This window comes from Catharus ustulatus, chromosome 5 (genome assembly GCF_009819885.2).
Source record: "Catharus ustulatus isolate bCatUst1 chromosome 5, bCatUst1.pri.v2, whole genome shotgun sequence".
NCBI classification, from domain to species: Eukaryota; Metazoa; Chordata; class Aves; order Passeriformes; family Turdidae; genus Catharus; species Catharus ustulatus.
Genome location: NC_046225.1, coordinates 63,437,679 through 63,457,237, shown reverse-complemented (window position 1 = coordinate 63,457,237; position 19,559 = coordinate 63,437,679). Strand labels below are relative to the sequence as shown.

The 19,559-nt window shown below is 42.5% G+C and overlaps 1 protein-coding gene across 2 annotated transcripts in view; it reads left to right on the top strand.

Moving 5' to 3' along the window:
* CRMP1 (collapsin response mediator protein 1) overlaps window positions 1-19,559 on the top strand; it is a 50,637-nt gene that overhangs the window by 21,349 nt on the left and 9,729 nt on the right. For both annotated transcript variants that reach the window (XM_033059921.2, XM_033059922.2), the window contains exons 3-9: window positions 473-657; window positions 2,181-2,345; window positions 7,260-7,321; window positions 8,931-9,011; window positions 12,147-12,215; window positions 14,203-14,323; window positions 15,389-15,545. In XM_033059921.2, the coding sequence (XP_032915812.1) occupies window positions 473-657; window positions 2,181-2,345; window positions 7,260-7,321; window positions 8,931-9,011; window positions 12,147-12,215; window positions 14,203-14,323; window positions 15,389-15,545 (840 nt within the window). The remainder of the gene's footprint in view (window positions 1-472; window positions 658-2,180; window positions 2,346-7,259; window positions 7,322-8,930; window positions 9,012-12,146; window positions 12,216-14,202; window positions 14,324-15,388; window positions 15,546-19,559) is intronic.

Genomic DNA, 19,559 nt, shown 5'->3' with positions numbered 1-19,559 from the left:
GCATGATGACAAAGTAATTATAAAATTTTCTGATATGCCTTTTGCTTCTGCCATGTATTTTACAATTCCTGCTAGTTTCCATATTTGATCTATGTTTTCCTATTTTCATTTAAGAACTTAATATACAAAACTGGAGCCCCCAAGAGAGCATTAAGCGTACATAATTTGAATTGTTTAAAGATAGAAATCATATAAAAATAATCAATTTTTAATGCTAGTGCATTACAGCTCCTTTATTGGCCACTAGAGCCATGCAAAGCAAACAGAGCTCACGGCTCAGTGAGGCAGCTCTGCTCTGCTTTGTTGTGCTGTGCTGGGCAGGACAGAGGAGTGTATGCTTGAGCTTCACCTTGCCTTTGGGGACCCACCTCCTTCTGTATGGGGCCAGGCTCCCTGTCCCCTACTCACCTCAAATAGCTTTGTCCTCTGTGCTTGTTCAAATAAAGTAATACTGGCTTTCCTTGCTGTCCAGGCAAATAGGAGAGAATCTGATTGTCCCTGGAGGAGTCAAGACCATAGAGGCTAATGGGCGCATGGTTATTCCTGGGGGAATAGATGTCAACACTTACCTACAAAAGCCCTACCAGGGGATGACTGCTGTTGATGACTTCTATCAAGGCACAAAAGCAGCGCTAGCAGGGGGCACCACCATGATCAGTGAGTACCAGCAGAGCTGTCTCTTCCCATGCCAGGCTGAAGCCTCTATAGCATGTGTGGGGATAGCTACCAGAGGCTTCATTCTGATTTTCTGCGATCTTCTGCAGTGAATCTTCAAATTTCTGAGCACTGTGTTTGAGATCCATTCATCATTGTTAATCAGGGTTGGCCTGAAAATGAACCTACCCTTAGAAAGAAATACCAGTGTGTGGAATTTCTTTTGGATTTTTCTCTGTAATGCAGAACAAGCACTGAGGAATAATGTACATGTTCTTGGGATTTTTGGAAAGTGGTGTAGGTAGTGCTGTAAGTATATGGCACAGAAAATCTGACAAAGATCCGCTGTTCCCACCTACTGCCATTTCAAGGGTTTTGGAAATAAAAAGTTATGTTTATTTATGAACTTGGATTTGTCAGTAGGAGTTGAGAAAGACCTTAACAGAGATGTCCCAGAGGAACATCTTTGTTGGTGAAAGGAAGAAGTCTTTATAGTTGTTAAAGGCACTTCTGTCTACAGATGGTGGGACAAGATTTATCTTTTTCCTTCTGGCTGTGACTTGACTTTGGTTAGATGTTGTGAGGCAATTGTTCAGGTGCCATAAATTAGGTTCCTTGTGAAGAGGAGCTTCTCAGTGGAGTTCTACTCCCACTGAATCGGGATGCGGATTTTTTTTTTGGTGTTATCTGTTACCCAAGTTCAGCAGCAGGCATCAGCTAAAAGATTCTTTGGCCGTAGGCACAAAATGCACTGCTGTTCATTCCTTTTTAGATAGTTTTTTCAGTCTGTGTTCTTCAGTTGAATATTCCTGTGCAGAGTTAGGCTTGCAAATGGTACTGGAAAGCCCATCTTGATTTGTTTTCATACTAACTTTTGACCTAGTCCTGCAAAGAGAGGTACCTATGCATAAGTAGTCATATCTTTATGTCAGTGGATGGTGTGGCACCATTAGAGGTAGAAAGGCAGGGGAGAGGCAGGGCATTCAATGTTCTGTATGGTGTGACCGAGTGTTTGTGCACAGTGTCATTCCCTGTTCAAACCTTTGGCTGTGTTCCCAGTTTTGGCTGCTGAGAAAACATTGAACATCTGCACTGATGTATTGGTAGGGCAGAGTGGGCCAGTTCAATGACTGTGAGGCACTGGTTAATTATTGTGCTTGCTGTGAAATACACAGAAATGGACACATCACACAAGAAATACAGTGTCCAGAACCTGTGGTCTCTTGCAATGCAGTAAGGAGAAAGACAAGTGTTTCCTAAACGGTGAGGTGTTTGGCTCCTTCTTTGTGTATTTATTGGTGATGCTGCACCAAGCAGGTTGCCAGACTCATCTTTAGTATAGACTGTTCACAAAGTCTGCTGCACCTGGGGCAGCAGGACCTGGCTGACACCCCAGAGTTACAGTCAGCTCACAGGCTGCCTCCAAGGCTGTTGGTTGGACTGAGATGCTGGGAGACTGCTCACTTTGGGGAAGTCTGAACAGTGTGCATACTGTCCTGCTAACTGACACTCCATCTCTTTTTCAGTTGATCATGTGCTTCCAGAACCTGGATCAAGTTTACTGACCTCCTTTGAGAAGTGGCATGAGGCAGCTGATACCAAATCCTGTTGTGATTATGCTCTCCATGTGGACATCACCAGCTGGTATGATGGGATCCGAGAAGAGCTGGAAGTGCTTGTGCAAGACAAAGGTTAGTGAGTGAAATGTAGTAGTAGTATTTTTTGGTTTTATTGAAGTATCATATGGAGGTGAAATTTTGAAGTATTTTAATGAATGCCTGGGCACTGGCTATGCTAGCCAAGGTTCTTCCTTACCTTGAACTTGTATTTTTACTTGCTGTGTAAAATGGACCTAAAACTTTGTGCATATACATGACTTTGTCCAGAATAAGCATGGAAGATTAAGATGCTTACCTTGTCATAAAGAAATGTATCACTTTATCCTTGCTTGTATATGTGGAAATAGGCTCAGATATTGCATAGCTAGGTTGTTTTTTAAGGTAAAACTCAAAGATCTGTATTTAGGATAACCAGCCCAGTCACCTTAGATTCTCTATTTAACAAATGAAGAAAATGAAACATTTCAAAGTAGTGCTTCAGGTTTTAACTAGACTGAAATCTTTGATTCAGCCGCCTTAAATTAAATCCAGATATGAAGAGCACATGGAGCCACTACAGGCTAGATCTCATTTCTTTACCAGTGACTTGGAATAATTTACTTGCTGAGGCTTTTGTAAATAAAACATGCCTGCATTTTTAAAACAGATTCCAGTTATTAGAAAAAGAGATGCTAAACTTAGGTACCTAATATTGAAAAAATGCCCCAGTTTTCTCAAGTGCTTTTCTCTGGTGGCTTTCCCTAAAGTTACTGGAAGGTGCCTTGTTTCAACACTTGCAAAAAAAAGTCACTTATTTAGGAATCAAAGACACTTCTATGGGTTTGATTGTGTTCAGTTGACAGGCCTACTATCATGTGAGATGCTATAGGTTACCCTACCTGGACTCCAGCTACCAATTCAGAATAGCACAGATGAAACCTCTCCCAAATGCATTTCCACACATGCAGTCTCAGTCTCATATATGGAGGGCATCTTAGTAGCACCAGATCGCTCTGTGTGGGCAGTGGGATCTAGCCTTCAGAAGATCCTAGCTTAGTTCTTGTTCCTTGAAATTGTGCCTGACAGCATGTATTTTCCTTTCAGAATCATATATTTTCATGTATTTTTTGTTTTCTACTTTTCTTGAAAATGTATGGATATTAATTAGGGAATATTTTCTGAAATGGCAGGTGGTTTCCATGGGCAAATCAGAATGGCTTTTCTGTAAGTGATATGTATATGCAGCATCCTTTGTAATGTGTAGAGCTAGTGTTGACTTAGATGTGAAAGGTTCCCTTTATAGACAAAGGTACTATCAAAGTAGAGAAAAACCCAAAATGCTATTTTTGAGTGAACAGTTGTTTGCTGAGATGCCATGGAGGTGCAGCTGTCTGGGGGAGTTTATTCCATGTCACAGGATGCTAACAGTACATGTGCTGTATAACCAGATTTTAGGCAACAAAATACTTTCATAAGCAAGACTGCACATAATTAGAGAAACTGCAGCTGGTCTTTCATAGTCTCTAGTATAGGTGATTTTTACGTATAGGTGATTTTTACAAGGTGATGACATCTGTCAACACAGGTTATGCTAAATCTGTGCTGTTTCCCTGGTATCAGCATTAACATGAATCTGCTGCTGTGCGTTAGCTGACTGTACTCTCAGACAAGTGTACTGTGCCTTGTTTCAAAGGTTGGAGGTTATTTTCCAGAGGTCCTGGACCACAGATGGCTCAGCACTCCCAAATTTGCCCAAGGGTTTACGTTAAAAGCCTCATGCAGACAGTTAGGTTAATAGTTTTCTCCAACTATTGAAATGTGAGTTTTCTATATAAATCTGGCCTGCCTCTGAGTCATCAAGGGAAGCAGAAATCTGCTCATTGGTTCCTGGACTGCGATTTATGATGGAGCCTTGGTGGCCTCTTCAGTGGTGAGAGCATTAGGAGGTCACCTTTGTTCTCATGTATGTCTCAGGCAGGCAGGGTGAGTTACTGTCACATGCTAGGGGACACAAGGTAAGGGCGAGGATGAACGCATAAGCACAATAGGAAATAATTCAGCATGGCAAGGACTTTCAAATTAAGGGGTCATATTTCCTGATAATTGGAACCATTTAAGCCAGCTGGTGCAAATAGACTTGATGTCAGTGGAGTGACCCTGGTTTTCATCAGCTGGAAATCTGGATTGAATTGATTCTTGGCTGATTGTGGGCGAGTTAGCTGAGTGACAGGGCTCAGCTCATTGTGTTTCAATGCTACATGTGCCTAATGCAATCAGCATGAGTAACAGGGGAGCTCACAGAGTGGCTGTTGAGGTGCCTTGTCATGAGGTATAATTGAACAATTAATCAGTTTTAAATCAATACAAAGCTAATTTAAGGAAGGCTTTGGCAGGGCCTGAAGATTTTTTTAGAGCCAAATATTGTTTATAAACACTTAGGCTTGTAGCATTTCAGCAGCTATTTTGGGATTGAGCTTCTTCAATATATGCAAAGGAGCCAGAGCCTGATATTGCTGACAGGGGCTTCACTGGTTCCTTTGACTTTGTCACTGTTCAAAAAAACCTGTAGTCCTGCCTAAAATTTCGAGAGGATTCTGTTGAGTACCCCTGGTGTGAGAGCAAGTAGGACATTAATGAGAATGTGGTGTGTAACAGTATTAAGGTCAATAGGCCATGGAGCAGGGCTTTTGAAAAGCTGCATAATTCCAATGAGTAGGTCAAGGAACCAGGCCAGGGCAAGGAGTCTAATCTTGGATCCCTGTATATGTAAATTTGTGTTATTTATCTTGGTATCTGGTACAGGTGCTCTCTTTGCAAGGCAGGACTGTTCACACCATGTCTCCTGTTAGCTGTAAAGGCAGCTGAGATGCGATTTTGCTGTGTGTGTATCTGGTGGCAGCTGAGGGTGTGAATGTGTGGTTACTTGGGAGAACTCTGCTTCTGCACTGTGGTAAGGAGCAGGCTCAAGATCCTATGGCAGGATCTCTGCTGGGATCCCTTCTGCTCCCGTTAATTTCAGGGAGAACATTAAACACAGTGAGAGCAAAACTCAGTCATTTTATCAAGGTCAGCAGAGGGCCTAAGAAGGTACTAGGGCAATAAAAGAGAAAGGATGCAAATATGCATTTCCCTTCAGGGAAAGCTGCCTTTCCTCCTGCAGGACTGTGATGAAATGAATGACTTTGGTTGAGCTGGTGGATAATGGAGAGCAGTAGGTAACCCAGCTGTGGGCTCTCAGAAACGTGTGAGGGTCAGTCCATGCCATCACTGAGGCCAGGCATGGCTGGGGCCGGGCCTACACGTCCCCCTGGCTTTGTGTGGGCATGGGCACCCTGCAGGAAGGTGACACCTGGCACATGGGGTGGGTGTGTGGAGAGCAAACGGAGCTTTTCTCTAAGGCAGGCAGGATGGGTGTGCTGGGTGCTGCTGTGAGCACTCAGAGGGAGACAGGGCTCAGGGCACACGGCCCAGGGAAGGCCCAACCCAGCTTAGGTTTTAAAAGAACATACTGACTACTTTGAAATTGTAATGAGGAATAGATGGAGGGATTACAGTTAGTAAAGGCTGTATGTGTTTTCTGAGAACATGATAAATAGGAAAATAGGAAGAAAGGATGGGCTTACAGGCTGACAGCATTCCACCTTTCAGGCTGGATTTGCTTGGCGTGGAAGTCAGCAAGGAGGGGCCAGCTCCTGCTTTGTGTTTCTCTCTGAGCTGCCTGGACTTAGCAGGAAGACATAATACCAGGGATCATTTCAGTGTTTTATCCTGCATGTATCCTGGGGTATTTTAGTCCTGTAATTGTAAATAAACAAACTCTGTGTGTGTGTGTGTGTGTGAGCAGTCAAACTCTCTGCCCGAGGATGTATTTGCTCATTCAAGACTCATGAAGGAGTTATAACTGCATCAGAGAGCTTTATTCATTTTGTGTAGGCAACATGAATAACATGAACAGATCTCTTTCTTTTTTTTCTTGCCCCAGGAAACACAGTTTTCATCATGGCCATTTTGAAACACAGCATACACAACTTAGGTAGCTTAGAATTTACTTTTTTTTTTTTAAGCTAGAAGACTATGATACTGGTCCTTGCACCAAACTGGGGATCTTACCAGTAGACTAAAAAGTAACACAAATATATACACTAATATGAATTCATATATACAGAGATTATGAACAGAAGATATTTGTAAGTCTCATTCTGTAAGAATACAAAACTGTGTAAATAACCAAATCTTTGGGGATTAGAGTACAGGGGTTTCTTGACAACTGACACTCAACACTAGCATTTCTTATGGATTTCTAAAATTTGAAACTGATGTCTTTCTTGGTTTTTTATGACTACTAGCATAAATCCTTCCATCTTTGGAAGGCAGAAGGAGAGGTGTAGTGAACTGCCTATAAAACTGGTTTCAGGCTTGTTTCCACTCCTTTCCAATGTCTACCATCAGCTAGGCTTACTGCTTTGCAGGGTAAGGTCAAAAAAAAGCAAATCTGTATGCACATTCAGATGCACATTTCCTATACCTTCTCAGCACTTTGGGGGAACCTAACCAGAAGTTTTATCTAACAAAAAGCGCAGTTTAGATCAAGCTGAAATATTTTCCTGATTATCTAAGGAAACCCAAAAAGAAAAACACTGCTTCACAGAACCTTACACAAGGTTTTTAAACTTCACAAACTTTACATGCTTGCTTTAGCCACCATTGCATGTCTGTGATTTGGCTACAAGCAGTCAATCCTCTTTGCAGTGGCTGGGTTACTCCAGGGATGAGCATGGGCTACCCACAGCATCCAAAAAATTCGCCCAGAGAAGAGGGCAAGAGCATCCAGGCTTCTAGTCCTAGCAGCTGTACTGCAGCTGTGAAGCCATGCTTCATTTTTGACAATCACTAGTGAAAAGCCTAGTCCAGACATACTGTATTACTTACTTTTCCTGAAGTTTTTGTTCAAATACAGTTTAAGAATATGCTTACATGGCAACACCTTTGAATTTTGTCTTGGAACAGGTGTGAACTCTTTTCAAGTCTACATGGCCTACAAAGATCTCTACCAAATGTCCGACAGCCAGGTATTGCTCTGAATGCTTTTCATTGCTGTGACCTGTCCTCTTTTCTCATCTCCCAACACTTGAGTTGCTGAAGTTGAATCCCAGAGAAACATTCCCAGTGGCCTGATTGACACTGGAAGAAATGTGCAGGGGTGGTTCACTCTCTGGAGGGTCAGTGCTGAGCTGTGTAGAACACCTGCATGTGTTCTTCAAGTGCATGACATTCACCTTCTGTAGAGACCTTCTGGTGCCTTCCAACACTGCAGCCACTCAGCTCTGCTCAGGATTTCTCTCATTTTATTTTACAGTAACCTTTAGAGGACTTTAGGTCAGAGAGGGTGAAAAAGATGAAGCACTTGAGGCAGTGGCAATTTTGAGGTTTCAGGAGTTTCTTGGTTGCTGTAACAGCTAAATAGAGTTTCTCTTGGGGGAGGTGGCCTTTTCTCATTAGGGCTGGAGATAACAATGAGCTTGTTTGTCCAGAGCTCATTACAGATTCCAGACTCTTCAGCTTTCCCATTCATGCATTTCAGGCCACTGTAAATGGACAATGGCATCTGTTAGTAATAATAATATTTGCCTATTCAGTTGATAAAATGTTTCTTTCTTACTTATTCCCAGAGCTACAGCTCTTGGTCTCTTAAATAACTGTTATTATAACCTCCAATACATGTGCTTTTAATTGGAATTTTAGACATAATGATTTATAAATATTGTCTGAGAGGCAGTGCCTGTTAAATTCAACTCCCCATTGGAATTGCCAAGAGGAATACACCAAAATGTTTAATGTGTGGCTGGACTAATGGCTGTTATCTTGCTTAAATGTCCATCTTACAAGCTGTATATTGCAGCCCATTCAATGCTGCCTGAAGTGCCCTAGTGCAAAAATAGACACTGAAGAACCTTTATCTTCCATATTTAATCTGTTTGAAAACTGGGCTCCCATGTTACTGAAGTCTGATTTTAAATAGGGACATATAAGCTGAATACCTTTTGGAAAGGAAACTGTATTTCAATAGATGTGTGTTTAGAAATTAACAGTAAAAGCAAAAGGATCAACTACTGCCCTTCTTTATGGATGAGTGTTGAATCTTTGAAAGCAATTAAGAAAACAAGGATGCTCTAGAGAAAATATTGCAACTTTTAATATGAAAATTAAAGATGTTGCTGAAAGCTCAACAATGATGGCTCTAAGAAGATGGTGCAAAATGCCTGCACTTCAGAAAAGAGATGTTCTAGCCATACTAAAAGTGTCTGTAGCACATGGCAATAGTTCTATTTTACATTAGCTAAAACTACAGGAAAGAGAGTCGCTAAACTGAGCCCTGTGTGGGAGGACATGGGGAGGTGGCCCTGCAGTGCTGGGGCTGGGGCAGACTCTGTGTCCCAGGGAAACCCAGCCCTGCTCGGGGCTGTTGACCCAGCTGTTGGTGCAGCTGGTGTGTACAAGGGTGGGTAAGTCAACACCAATCAGTGAAGCTCAGGTTCTGTGCAGAAAAGAGATCATTTGCTATTCACCAATATAATTACCAGCATAGAAAGTACAAAACTGAGCTGAAGAGAGAGGTCTGAGTGTTAAGTAATGTGTTTTCCTTATTCAGCAGTGTTTCCTTCTTTGTACTACCTGCAGCTTTATGAAGCCTTTACCTTTCTAAAGAGTCTTGGGGCTGTTATCCTGGTCCATGCTGAAAATGGAGACTTGATAGCTCAGGTGAGTGAACCGTCATTTTTGTTTCACTTTGTGAGATGATAGATATAAGAGAGGAGAAGTTAAATAGGCCAGTCAGAGGATGCGTAGGAAGAAGGGAGCTCCCTGGAAAGAGCCTTAATTGAACCTGATGCCTTGCACACTGCTGGTATAAAGCCTGGGATGAGAGAATGGGGGTCCTTTTACATTAACTGGCAGAGCATCCTTGAGATAGGGCAATGATCCAGGCAGCTCCTTGCCTTGGCAGCAGATGAGGACTAGATAAGGAGGGCAGAAAGAAGCAAGAAGATTTCTTCTGAATCCAGCAGATACAACTGAAGCAGAACAATGTAAAGCCTCATTCACATATTATGGGTACAAAAAGAGGATCTGAAAATTTTGTACTAAAGTCTTTTGCTGCAGCTATCAGCATAAGCAGTGAGTTTGGAGCAGATATTAAAGCTCACAGACCTATTTATTTTTGAGGATATTCTTATAAATCTCTGAAGTTTGAGAATAAGGACTACTGTGATCTTGTAGACATTTCAAAAATCCATGCTCTCAGTACCAGGGATCTGGGCTCAAGTTCAGAATATTCCATTTAAGCACCCTGGATCTCCAGGGCAGTCCTTGCAGGTCAGGTGCCCTGGGAGCTGCTGTCCTCCCACTGGACTGTTCCATGGCTCTGATCAGTGCCTCAACACATGGAGACATGGAAAGAGGCAACCCAAGGACAGCACTTGATAGTAAATGTCCCACTGGCCTTTCAGAGGCCAGGATCCCTCTCTAAATCAGAAGGGGCAGGCTTGGGTGGATGTTGTTTTGGCTCTACATTTGGGGCAGATCAATCTTTGAAGGCTGTTGCGGGGATGTCTCACTCTCCTGATCGCTCGTACGTGCATCGAGCCCCTCTTAGGTCATTGAGGCTCTGAGTGAGCCATCTGATTTTTCTGCTGAGCTGCTTATCTGCTGGCTTATCTGCTAAGGACTGGGCTGCAGAGCTGACAAGAAAATTACAGCAGCTAAAGCTGCCTTTGAGATCTGGACAAGGCAACCCACCTTGTCTCCAAGGGAGAACCTCAAGGGAATGTTTGAGTTGTTGAGCAGTGTGTAAGAAATCTTGCCTTGGGTGTATTTTGTTTTTTCCTCTGTGGGAAAAACACATCTCCATCTGCCTGGTTAGAATTTGCCCCCTTTGAGATCTACCTTTCACTTTTAACTTGAGTTCGACCAAAATAACCACTGGGGTCAAAAGTTGCTAGTAGGGAGTCAGCAGGCACATACAGTGCAGTTGTGTCCTTCACCCACTGAAACTAGGTGACAACCCTCATTTGAATTCAAGAGAGGAAAAGAGCTGATTTCTCATGAAGTTTAGCATGAATAAAAACTACTAAATACATAATTTATCCTTTTAATACAACATAAAATATCCAGTAGAACTAAAATGACTAATAATAAGCATGATTAAGTCAATATTACTGTGGGAAAGGCAAAATAAAACAAATCAAATGGCATCTGTGGTGTTCTGATACATTGCCCATTAAAATCAAGGCACACTCATGGAATTGCTTTTTTGATAAAAATGTATTTCAGTTTTTTTTTTTTTTCTGATTAACCTTAGTAGACAGCCATCAAATATGAACAAACAGGACAGAAAAATTACTAGGAAAAGAGCAATTAGTAAATAAATGTGAGTTATGTTACACATCAACCTATTTGTTCACCATTGCCATGTTTCATAAAATCAGTCTTTCTCTATGCTTTTCTTTAGAAGAATTATTTAGATAATGAAAACTTCCTACACATAGGTGTTTTAGGATTGTCCTATGTGAAAAAAAAATTGATCTTTTAAAACAAATATTCTAGTTAATTAACACTATCAAGTCTTCTTAAAGGTGGTAATTTATCATGTGATATGATTTTGTTACTTCCTTAAAAATGCACATCTGTTCTACTTTGTGTATCTATTCTGTACCTACTTGCTATTTTTTTACATTGCTCTAACTTCATTTTATTGCTGTGTTTTAATTATTTGGAGTCTTTAACTGGCATTATTCAGAACTGGTGCATTAATGATCCAGAACAGCTGTTTTTAAGAATACCTATGAAACATTGTTTTTCTAACCAAAATGTTCTTACACAGTAAGATTAATGTGTTCCTGTTAAAGCCTCTTCAACCTTGATTGATTGCCACAAAGGCTAAAATATATATGAATGTTAACTTTTTCAGTTTTACCAGAGTATATTGGTGATGTGTGAGCTTTTCAGCCTCAGAGACCTGGGATCAGATATTTATTAGTTGACACATTCAAATACATTCAGTAACTTCATCCTGCTCTCTAGGGGACATTTGTCTGTGTCACAGAGCCATTGCATCACTGAGCTGGGCTCATTAGAGCCCTGTGGGCAGGGCAGGCCAGGGCCAGAGGTACAGCAGCAGCTCTGCTCCCACTTCTGCACTGCTCCCAGACCTGGACCAACCTCAGACGAGAAGGGGTTAACCACTAGTTTCTGCAAAAAGAGAAATTTATTCCAATAAGACTGTTTGGCCTTAAATCAAGTGAAGCTTTTAGTCTATTAAAAAAAATTAAATAAAAATCTCACTGCTGTGCTGGATAGCACTGACAAACCCCCATTGGTCCTAAGATGGGCTCTTTGCTGAGGACACAGTGCCCTTGCTACTGGAGGGCACTGTTTTGTTTTATAAAAGTATACATTTAGTGATTCACTGTGTAGGAAGAAAGCATTACAGAAAACTGAAAGTGTCAGTAATGCTGAAAGTTTAAGAAAGTGCTTTGTGGATTGCACCCAGAGAGGAACTTGAGCAGGTAAACAGGGAATGGTAGGCTGGAAGTACCCATGATTACCATTTAGTGTATTGGTTGAAGCCCATTCTCTGGGCTGGTGGTGTGATGTCATATTTAACTTTCTGGAGGGCAGAGGAGGTTTCTGATGGGTCACAAATATGCTCAATCACACAACAGAGCCCACTACTGGCTGTGCTGGTGTGGCATGGGACCAGTTTAGAGCCAGTGTTTTCAGTGTTCAGTGGGCTTTGCAGCTGCAAAGGGGCAGTCAGACCATGCTCATCCCCCTGAGGATGCTGGGTGCACGGCTCTCATCCTGGGACTGGGTCAGCATTTATCTGTTACATTGCAGGAACAAAAGCGTATTCTGGAGATGGGAATCACTGGACCTGAGGGACATGCCCTGAGCAGGCCAGAGGAGGTAAGGTACTTCACTCATTGTCATTTGTGGAAGTATTTTGTCAAACACATGCTGTTGGAGCTTGGCTTTTGTATGTGCAGATGATGGATGGGTGCATCAGGGAGGGCAGATGTCTGCTTCTCCCTCTTTTCCAGTATTACTGGAAGTCTGAAAAATCCAGATCCTTTCAACTTGTTTGTTTGCCTGAAAAGCTCTTTGGATGCTGCAGCAGGTGCATTCCCTTAGTCCAGGGATAAGTGTGTCCTTGTTTACTCAGGAGTCTCCGCTCCTGCTGCCCTGGGCATGGCTGTCCATGTATATTTTAAGTGTGACCTTTGTGTTTTGATTTGTGATGACAAAAAAATGGGCTTATCAGGCTTATCAAGCAAAAAATCAGCAGTGCAACTTGAGGGTTAGTCCTCAGAATAACTGCATTTATTAAAACGCTTTGGCTGAAAACCTCCTATAAGATGCATGTGCACATCCATACTGTGCATATGCATACACCCACATATAGATCTACTTTCATGCTGGCAGATATATTGGTGTCAGAAATGCAGGCTGTAGAGATGCAAATACATGAGAATGGAAAGATGCCGTGAGGCAGCTTGTTTTATGCAACTCCCTTGTAATAAAATCTGGGGTCTGGTGTGGATCATTTCAGGCATCTGGAAAGGGTTTATTTAATGCCAGTGAAAATGTGGAGACATGAGAATGGCTCCTAAAGTACACAGCTCAGACCATTAAGGGGATGTGGAGGGCGGTAGTGGGAAGTGACTGCTTTTCTAGAAGACTAAAGAGATGAGGTCCTGGGGATTTGAGGCTGAACTTGAAGAGAGTTGTGGTTTGCAGATCTTTATTTAACTTCTCCCTAAGGCAAAAGGCATCAGCTTAATTGGTCACATTCTTCTATTGAACTGTTTATGTACTTTTTCATTTTGCTGTTCAACTTCTACTAAAATTATTCTGAAATGATTGAGTTGTTTCCTTTTAATGAAAATCTACATTTGCAGTTTCCATAAAGGAATTTTACTCAGCTCTAGTGCTGCAGTGCAGAGGCTGTGCCTCCTTCCCTGCTCTCTAAAGGTGCATTTGGGGTTTCCAGAGCAAATGTTTTGATACAAGTCCTAGGACCAACTTAAGCAGCCTGATTTAAGGAAAAATATTTTACAGAAGTGTAAAGGATTAAGCCATGTGGTTTTGGAAGGTCTAAGTTGCTCAACTTTTCTAGCAAAACTCTTGCATAGAAATTTCTGCATCGAGTCACTATTTTCAGTTACAACAGGGTTTTTCGTATTAAAATACCAATACTGTGAGTCCATCTGGGAAGGATCTGGTATAAAACTGATGGCTGGGGAAAGGCATCTCCAGAGCTGCTGGGAAACACTGCGCCTCCATCTGAAGATGCTTGCTTTGTGTGCCTACGTCCCAGATGGCTCCCTGGGAGGAGATTGCCTTTACGCTTGCTGACAGAGGGGACTGACTGGGCACTGCTTCAAAGGCTTCTGTGGATTATGGGCTAAATTCAGTCCTTGGTGCTGAAGTTGCTGTTTGAGAATTCTTTACATTCACTGTCACCATTATGTAAAGATTAGGGTAAGCTGCCAGGGGGAGCTCAGAGGTTGTCTCTGAGCAGAGGCAAAATTTCTTGCTTTGTTCTCCTTTCAGCTGCAGGGTAGGAGTCTGAAATAGGAAGGTGGGAGGAAGGTAAGGAGGAGCTGCATCAGCTGCTTGGACATGACCTTTCCTGGGGTGCAGGGAGCCAGGGAGCTGTGTTGGTGCTGGGGTAGATATACCCTGCTAGTGAGTACAGCCTGGCTGTGCTTGCTGCTAGTGCCAAGTGTTTGAGGTTGGGTTAGCTCCCTGGTTCCCAGCACTGTGTCTCTATGGAAAAAGTAGAATAGCCCCTGAAGAGGTACTGCTGAACAGTTTGAAATATGGTGCAGTCCTCCAGTTTTCTTCTTCAGACTGCATTTGCAGTTAACTTTTCTCTCCTTGTTTTACTCAGCTTGAAGCAGAAGCAGTTTTCCGTGCCATCACGATTGCCAGTCGAATAAACTGCCCAGTGTACATCACCAAGGTGATGAGTAAGAGTGCAGCTGATATCATTGCACTGGCCAGGAAGAGAGGTAAGTGACTTCCTTTCCTCCTCCAGATTTGTTTTTTTCAGTTGAATAGAAACTAGTGAAAAAAACCTGTACATCTTGACCCAAATGACAGGCAATAGGGAGAGATTACCAAAGAAGGATAGCACCATTGCAGGCTAAATATTTATGGCTAGGAAGGATGAGGGGAAATCCTTATATTTTGAAGCTGAGAAGTTCTTCCCACAAACTATCCTCTTGAAGACTGAATTGTAACTCTTCTCTACCCTGTTTTCCCTTTTACTTTTCCCTTAGACTCTGTATCTCTTTTCATGGGAGGCAGATACTTTATTCCTAATGGCACATCATCCATGCTGGTATTTCAGGTTGTCGCCCTCTGAGATGTGGCTTGGGCAGTGACCCTGCTGTTAGAGATACTTGGAGCTTGCTCCTGGCCTTGCTGCTGGAAGCTGAACCCCTCTGATGTGTACTTGCAGGTGGTCCCTGCTTGCTGGGGCTATGGTGGGCTCCAGGTTACAAAGCACCCAAAAGGGCCTTGAGAGCCTGAAGACAGCTGCTTCCAAAGCTGTGTTTGCAAGTTAGGACTGTTCTGCTGGTTGGGACTACAAAGCTCCTGAGCAATATGGAAAAGCCAAAGAGCAAATTATTGTCTTGATGTTTGTATTCTTGGAGGCTTGGAGTGTGGTGCTGGGGACCATATGCTGCTATCTGCTGGTGCTGTGCCCAACCTGGGAGTAGCAAAAAGGCATCTGCCTGCTGAAGTGATCCACCATCCAGTGCACTCTGAATTGGAGCAAGAGAGAGAACGTGGCTGTGATTAAAACACTGCAAATTAAAAGTGGGTCTGAACTGTCTCCTTCTGGATTAGAAAGAAAGATTTGTAAATAGGCTGATCAAAAGCATGTAGAGCTCAGAGACTCCTGATTAATTTTTTATCATACAGACAAAGCCAGGGCTGTTTAATTTCCTGGGAGCTGTGCTAGCCATGTAGCAATGTGTGAATTATACATGGCTGCATGCAGTAAGCAGTTTCATGTGCTGGAGAGAGTGGGTTGTAATTAGTTCCTGTATATCCTTGCTTTCTCCAAGGTCCCCTTGTTTTTGGAGAACCGATCACTGCCAGCTTGGGGACAGATGGGACACATTACTGGAGCAAAAACTGGGCCAAGGCTGCAGCTTTTGTGACCTCACCACCTCTGAGCCCTGACCCTACCACTCCAGACCACTTAAATTCGCTCTTAGCATGGTAAGATTTCCTTTTTTTTTACAGGATGATGGTGAGACAAGTGCAAAAGCCATATGGCATGAAGCATCTAGGGATCAGCCTGGTTTCCTTTACACCAGTCTCATATATGACACAGCAGAGAAAGGACATAGAAAACCAGGGATAGTTATATCCTTATGCTTAGGCTGTCAGTTAAGTGAGCAGTCATGGACACTCTACCTGCTGGTTGGCTTCATATAGAGGCAATTGCTGGCTATTCAGGAATTACAGTAATTTCACGATTATAAGCCGCACCATCTTGACTAAAATTTTGGTCCGAACCCAAAGTGCGGCTTATAATCAGGTGCGGCTTATATATGGACAAAGAATGAAAAGTTGCTGTTTTAGTTTGGAGGACAGGTGTCTGCTGAGAAAGGCAGGAACTTCTCTTTGAAATGGAGAATATAAACCCCCTCCCTCCAAATTATTATAATTTTGAAATCAAGGGGCTTTCAGGCAAAGATATGGGAATTAGGAATAACAGTTCTTTTCTAGGGAAATTAAAATAGAAATACAGTACTACAAAGAAACAAACCCCAAACCCTGACAAAGTCAGAGTACAACCTGACACCCTGTCAGGCAGGGTGTTGGTAGCAGTCCCATTAAATGATGGCTGCATCCTCCTGCAGTGACAGATGTGATTCAGTTGGAGCAGTGCTCCTGTACAAGGTGCAGTTTCCCTCCGGAGGTCCAGTGGTGATGTGGAGAAATCCAGTTTTCCTCTGGAGTCCAGTGGAGAAAGGGGCTACCTTAGTGTCCCAAAACCTCTGTTTTTATTTTGGTAAGAAATGTTGGGCTCTTCCCCCTGGCTGAAGCATCTTCCAATGGGACGCAGTAATTTTATCAGTTACACAGTGGGACTCAATGGTCATTAGCAGAAAATGACTCGCTGGAGGAAGGATGGGTTGTGAAAAGATAAAGAACAATGCCCTGCCTGTTTTCAATGGATGGCCCATTAGCAGAATATCTGCCCACGGAGATAAGGATCACTGCCCCCACCCTCAACAGATGGTGATAGAATAGATACCTTTTATCACACTCTGTATTGTGATGTGCGGCTTATAATCAGGTGGGGCTTATATATGGACAAAGAATGAAAAGTTGCCAACACCCGGAAGTGCAGCTTATACTCAGTGTGGCTTATAATCGTGAAATGACTGTAATTATTTTTCTTTCTGCTTTTCAAGTGATTCCTAGTTGTATAACTAGATTGTTAGGACTTCAAACTGACTTTCTCCCTAGTTTTCAGTTTTCTTTAGCTGAATTGTTGAAACATGATGGGATGGCATCCTCACTGTCCAGCATAAGCAAAAGTCTGGTTGATACATCCCCATTTTGAGAACAAATTCAATTTTAAGCCCCAGTTATAATTGGCAAGCACAGCTCCTGAAATCAGGGCTGTTCCTGAATGCAGAGATACCTAGAACCGAGAAAAATTTCTTGTGGCAGTTTTTGTAAAAGCTGGTTCTCTAAGCTGTGAGTTCTGAAAATTGGATTGTCCTAAACTAACTTGTGTTTGTAGCAGAGTTCTGTGTGCTTCTCTCCTGCAGACTGAAAAATTCTGACTTCATAGTTTGCCTTCATCTGGGAGGGACCAAAATCATACAAATTTCCTTGTGTCCAGTTCTTGCAGGCTTCTTATTTTAGCTTGCCTTGTGTCTTTATGGGCTCTGGGGTCCCCCAGCTGGAAGAAGGCAAACATAAGTGGTACATGTAAAGCAGGAGGAAGAGGCCAGAGTGGATTACAAAGGAGACTGTGAAGGACTTGGGTGGAGAGAGATGGAGACTGAAGGCCATCTCTTGACAGGATGGGATGTGAGCTGACTGCCTTCAGGTTGGCAGGGAGAGTTTAATCACTAGGTAGGTGAAAGGAATGTGGACAGCAGAGGAAGAAGTGTCTTTCTCATACAGAAAAGAAGATATCAGCAATGCCTTGCCAGAAACCCAGACTGTAAACCCATCTCTGAAAGTATTTCCTGCCTGTAGCCAACTGTGGGTCTTCTTTAGCTTAAGCAAGAGACCATCTGCTCTGAAATGATATAGAAATTCACAGCTGAAGCCCTACCAGGACAGATTGCTAGGGCTGGAGTGAGGAACTCAACTTACCATTCATATCCTTATTTACCTTCATGTGGTGGCAACCACCTTACCTCCTGCCTCCCCTTTCTGGGGTTTCCAGTGCCCTAGACAGGGCAGTGAAATTTGAACCTTGAGAGTGACCCTCTTTAGAGCAGCTGCCTGGGAGGTGGGTGGGCACACACATGTGACAGGAAGATGCCATCAGTCAATGCCACATCTCCCCTTGCACATGATGGGTGAGGCTGTGCTGCCCACAAGAGCCCACCCGGGGTTTAACTCAACTGCTCTAAAGATGCTGCAGTTGAGCTCTGAGTTACATGTGGCTCTGGTAAGAATATGCAGCAGCTCTCTTCTGACAGTCTGATGGCAAAAGTGTTTTTTCCATATGTGAGCTTTTTGTTCCTAATAAAGGCTCAGAAAAAAAATTACTTTCTCGGTCTGATTCATCACTATCAGCACTGTAAAGGGTGAAGCTCACTTAGGGCAAGGCACTTAGCCAGCACATGTAAGCGTGTATCAAAGTGTTTGACTCCCTACTCTGTTAGAGTGGCTATATATGCTTTCTAGTAGAGTCCCAAAATAATAGTATGTGGGTCAAAGCAGATTAGCTAAAATAGCAAGAACATTTTTAGAATTGGAATCCAAATAATGACTTTTTTAAACTAACATCAGAAAGACAAACTGAGGACTTACAGAAGTTTTCATTATTCTCCAAACACGCAAAAATGGCTTTTTTTTTTTTCTAGTGGCTTAAAGTCCTAGATCTTAAATGACAGCAGCTTAGCCTGTTTTCAGTTTTAATACTTCAAATCTTTACTGTGAAACGAAAAAAAACTGTATATTTTATCAGTTTGCTCTGCATTCGTGGGGAATTTTATGCAAGGATGATGGTAAATACAGTATTTCACATTTCTATTGCACTTTTGATTTGGATACCAATATTTCACATTTATTAAAAAAATCCCTACAACATCCTTCCTTTGTAAGCATGCAGCTGCTTGAGCTCTTTTCCACAGAAAGCCTTGATTTTCCACTGAAAAGCTGAATGTGTAAAACCCCATCATGTCTCATAGGATTTGCAGATTGAATTTTCCTCATGAGATTAGGTCTTGTGTCATCTGTGGGCCATGCACTTGAGTCAGCTTTGATCTTGCACGGTGTGCTGCTGCATTACTGCAGCTGTGATGTGCCACCTCTTGTGAACCAGACATGTGAGATCTTGGTGCTACACAGAAGATGCAACCTGCCATGAAAGCCTTATTTAAGGGGAAGAATAAGATGGCAAGGTATTAATCTGGCATTTATTTCCTGATGATCCCTTCCTGTCTCTGTTTTTTAGTTGATGTGATGCTTATCCCCCATTTGACAGTGGACATTAGACAGTCAGAGTGCCTGTGGAAGGCACCAGAGATGGGAAGCTCTCAAATGACACACTTCAGTTCCAAAAATCTTCTATTGCTTTGACTGGGAAGTGCAATTCCTATCAATAATGCCATTAAATGTCAGAGGAGAGGGAATATGGAGTTGAGAAAGCAAGCCCTTCTTATCTTTCAGGTGTAGGAGTTTGTAGTGTGGTGTTAGAAGCACAGCATAACCTCAGGGAAGTGGGCAGTGATACAGAGCCTGGCTGTGACAGTCAGGTTTTCATGGTTATATCAGTGTGCAGAAAGGAGAGACACCACAGGAAGCTTTGGTGAAGAAGAGCATCAAAAAAGAAGAAATGATATTGCAACCTTCTGACTTTGTTGTTGTGTTAAAATAAATGAACATTTAACTGATGAAATTGGTTTAATCCTATGGAGTAACACCAGGCAGTCATTAATAATCAGGAGCAGCTAAAGCATAGCAACCTTTCCTGTACTGAATTAATGGGTTTGGCTTCTGCTAAAAACTGGATGGATGGCTTGTGAGCACGGT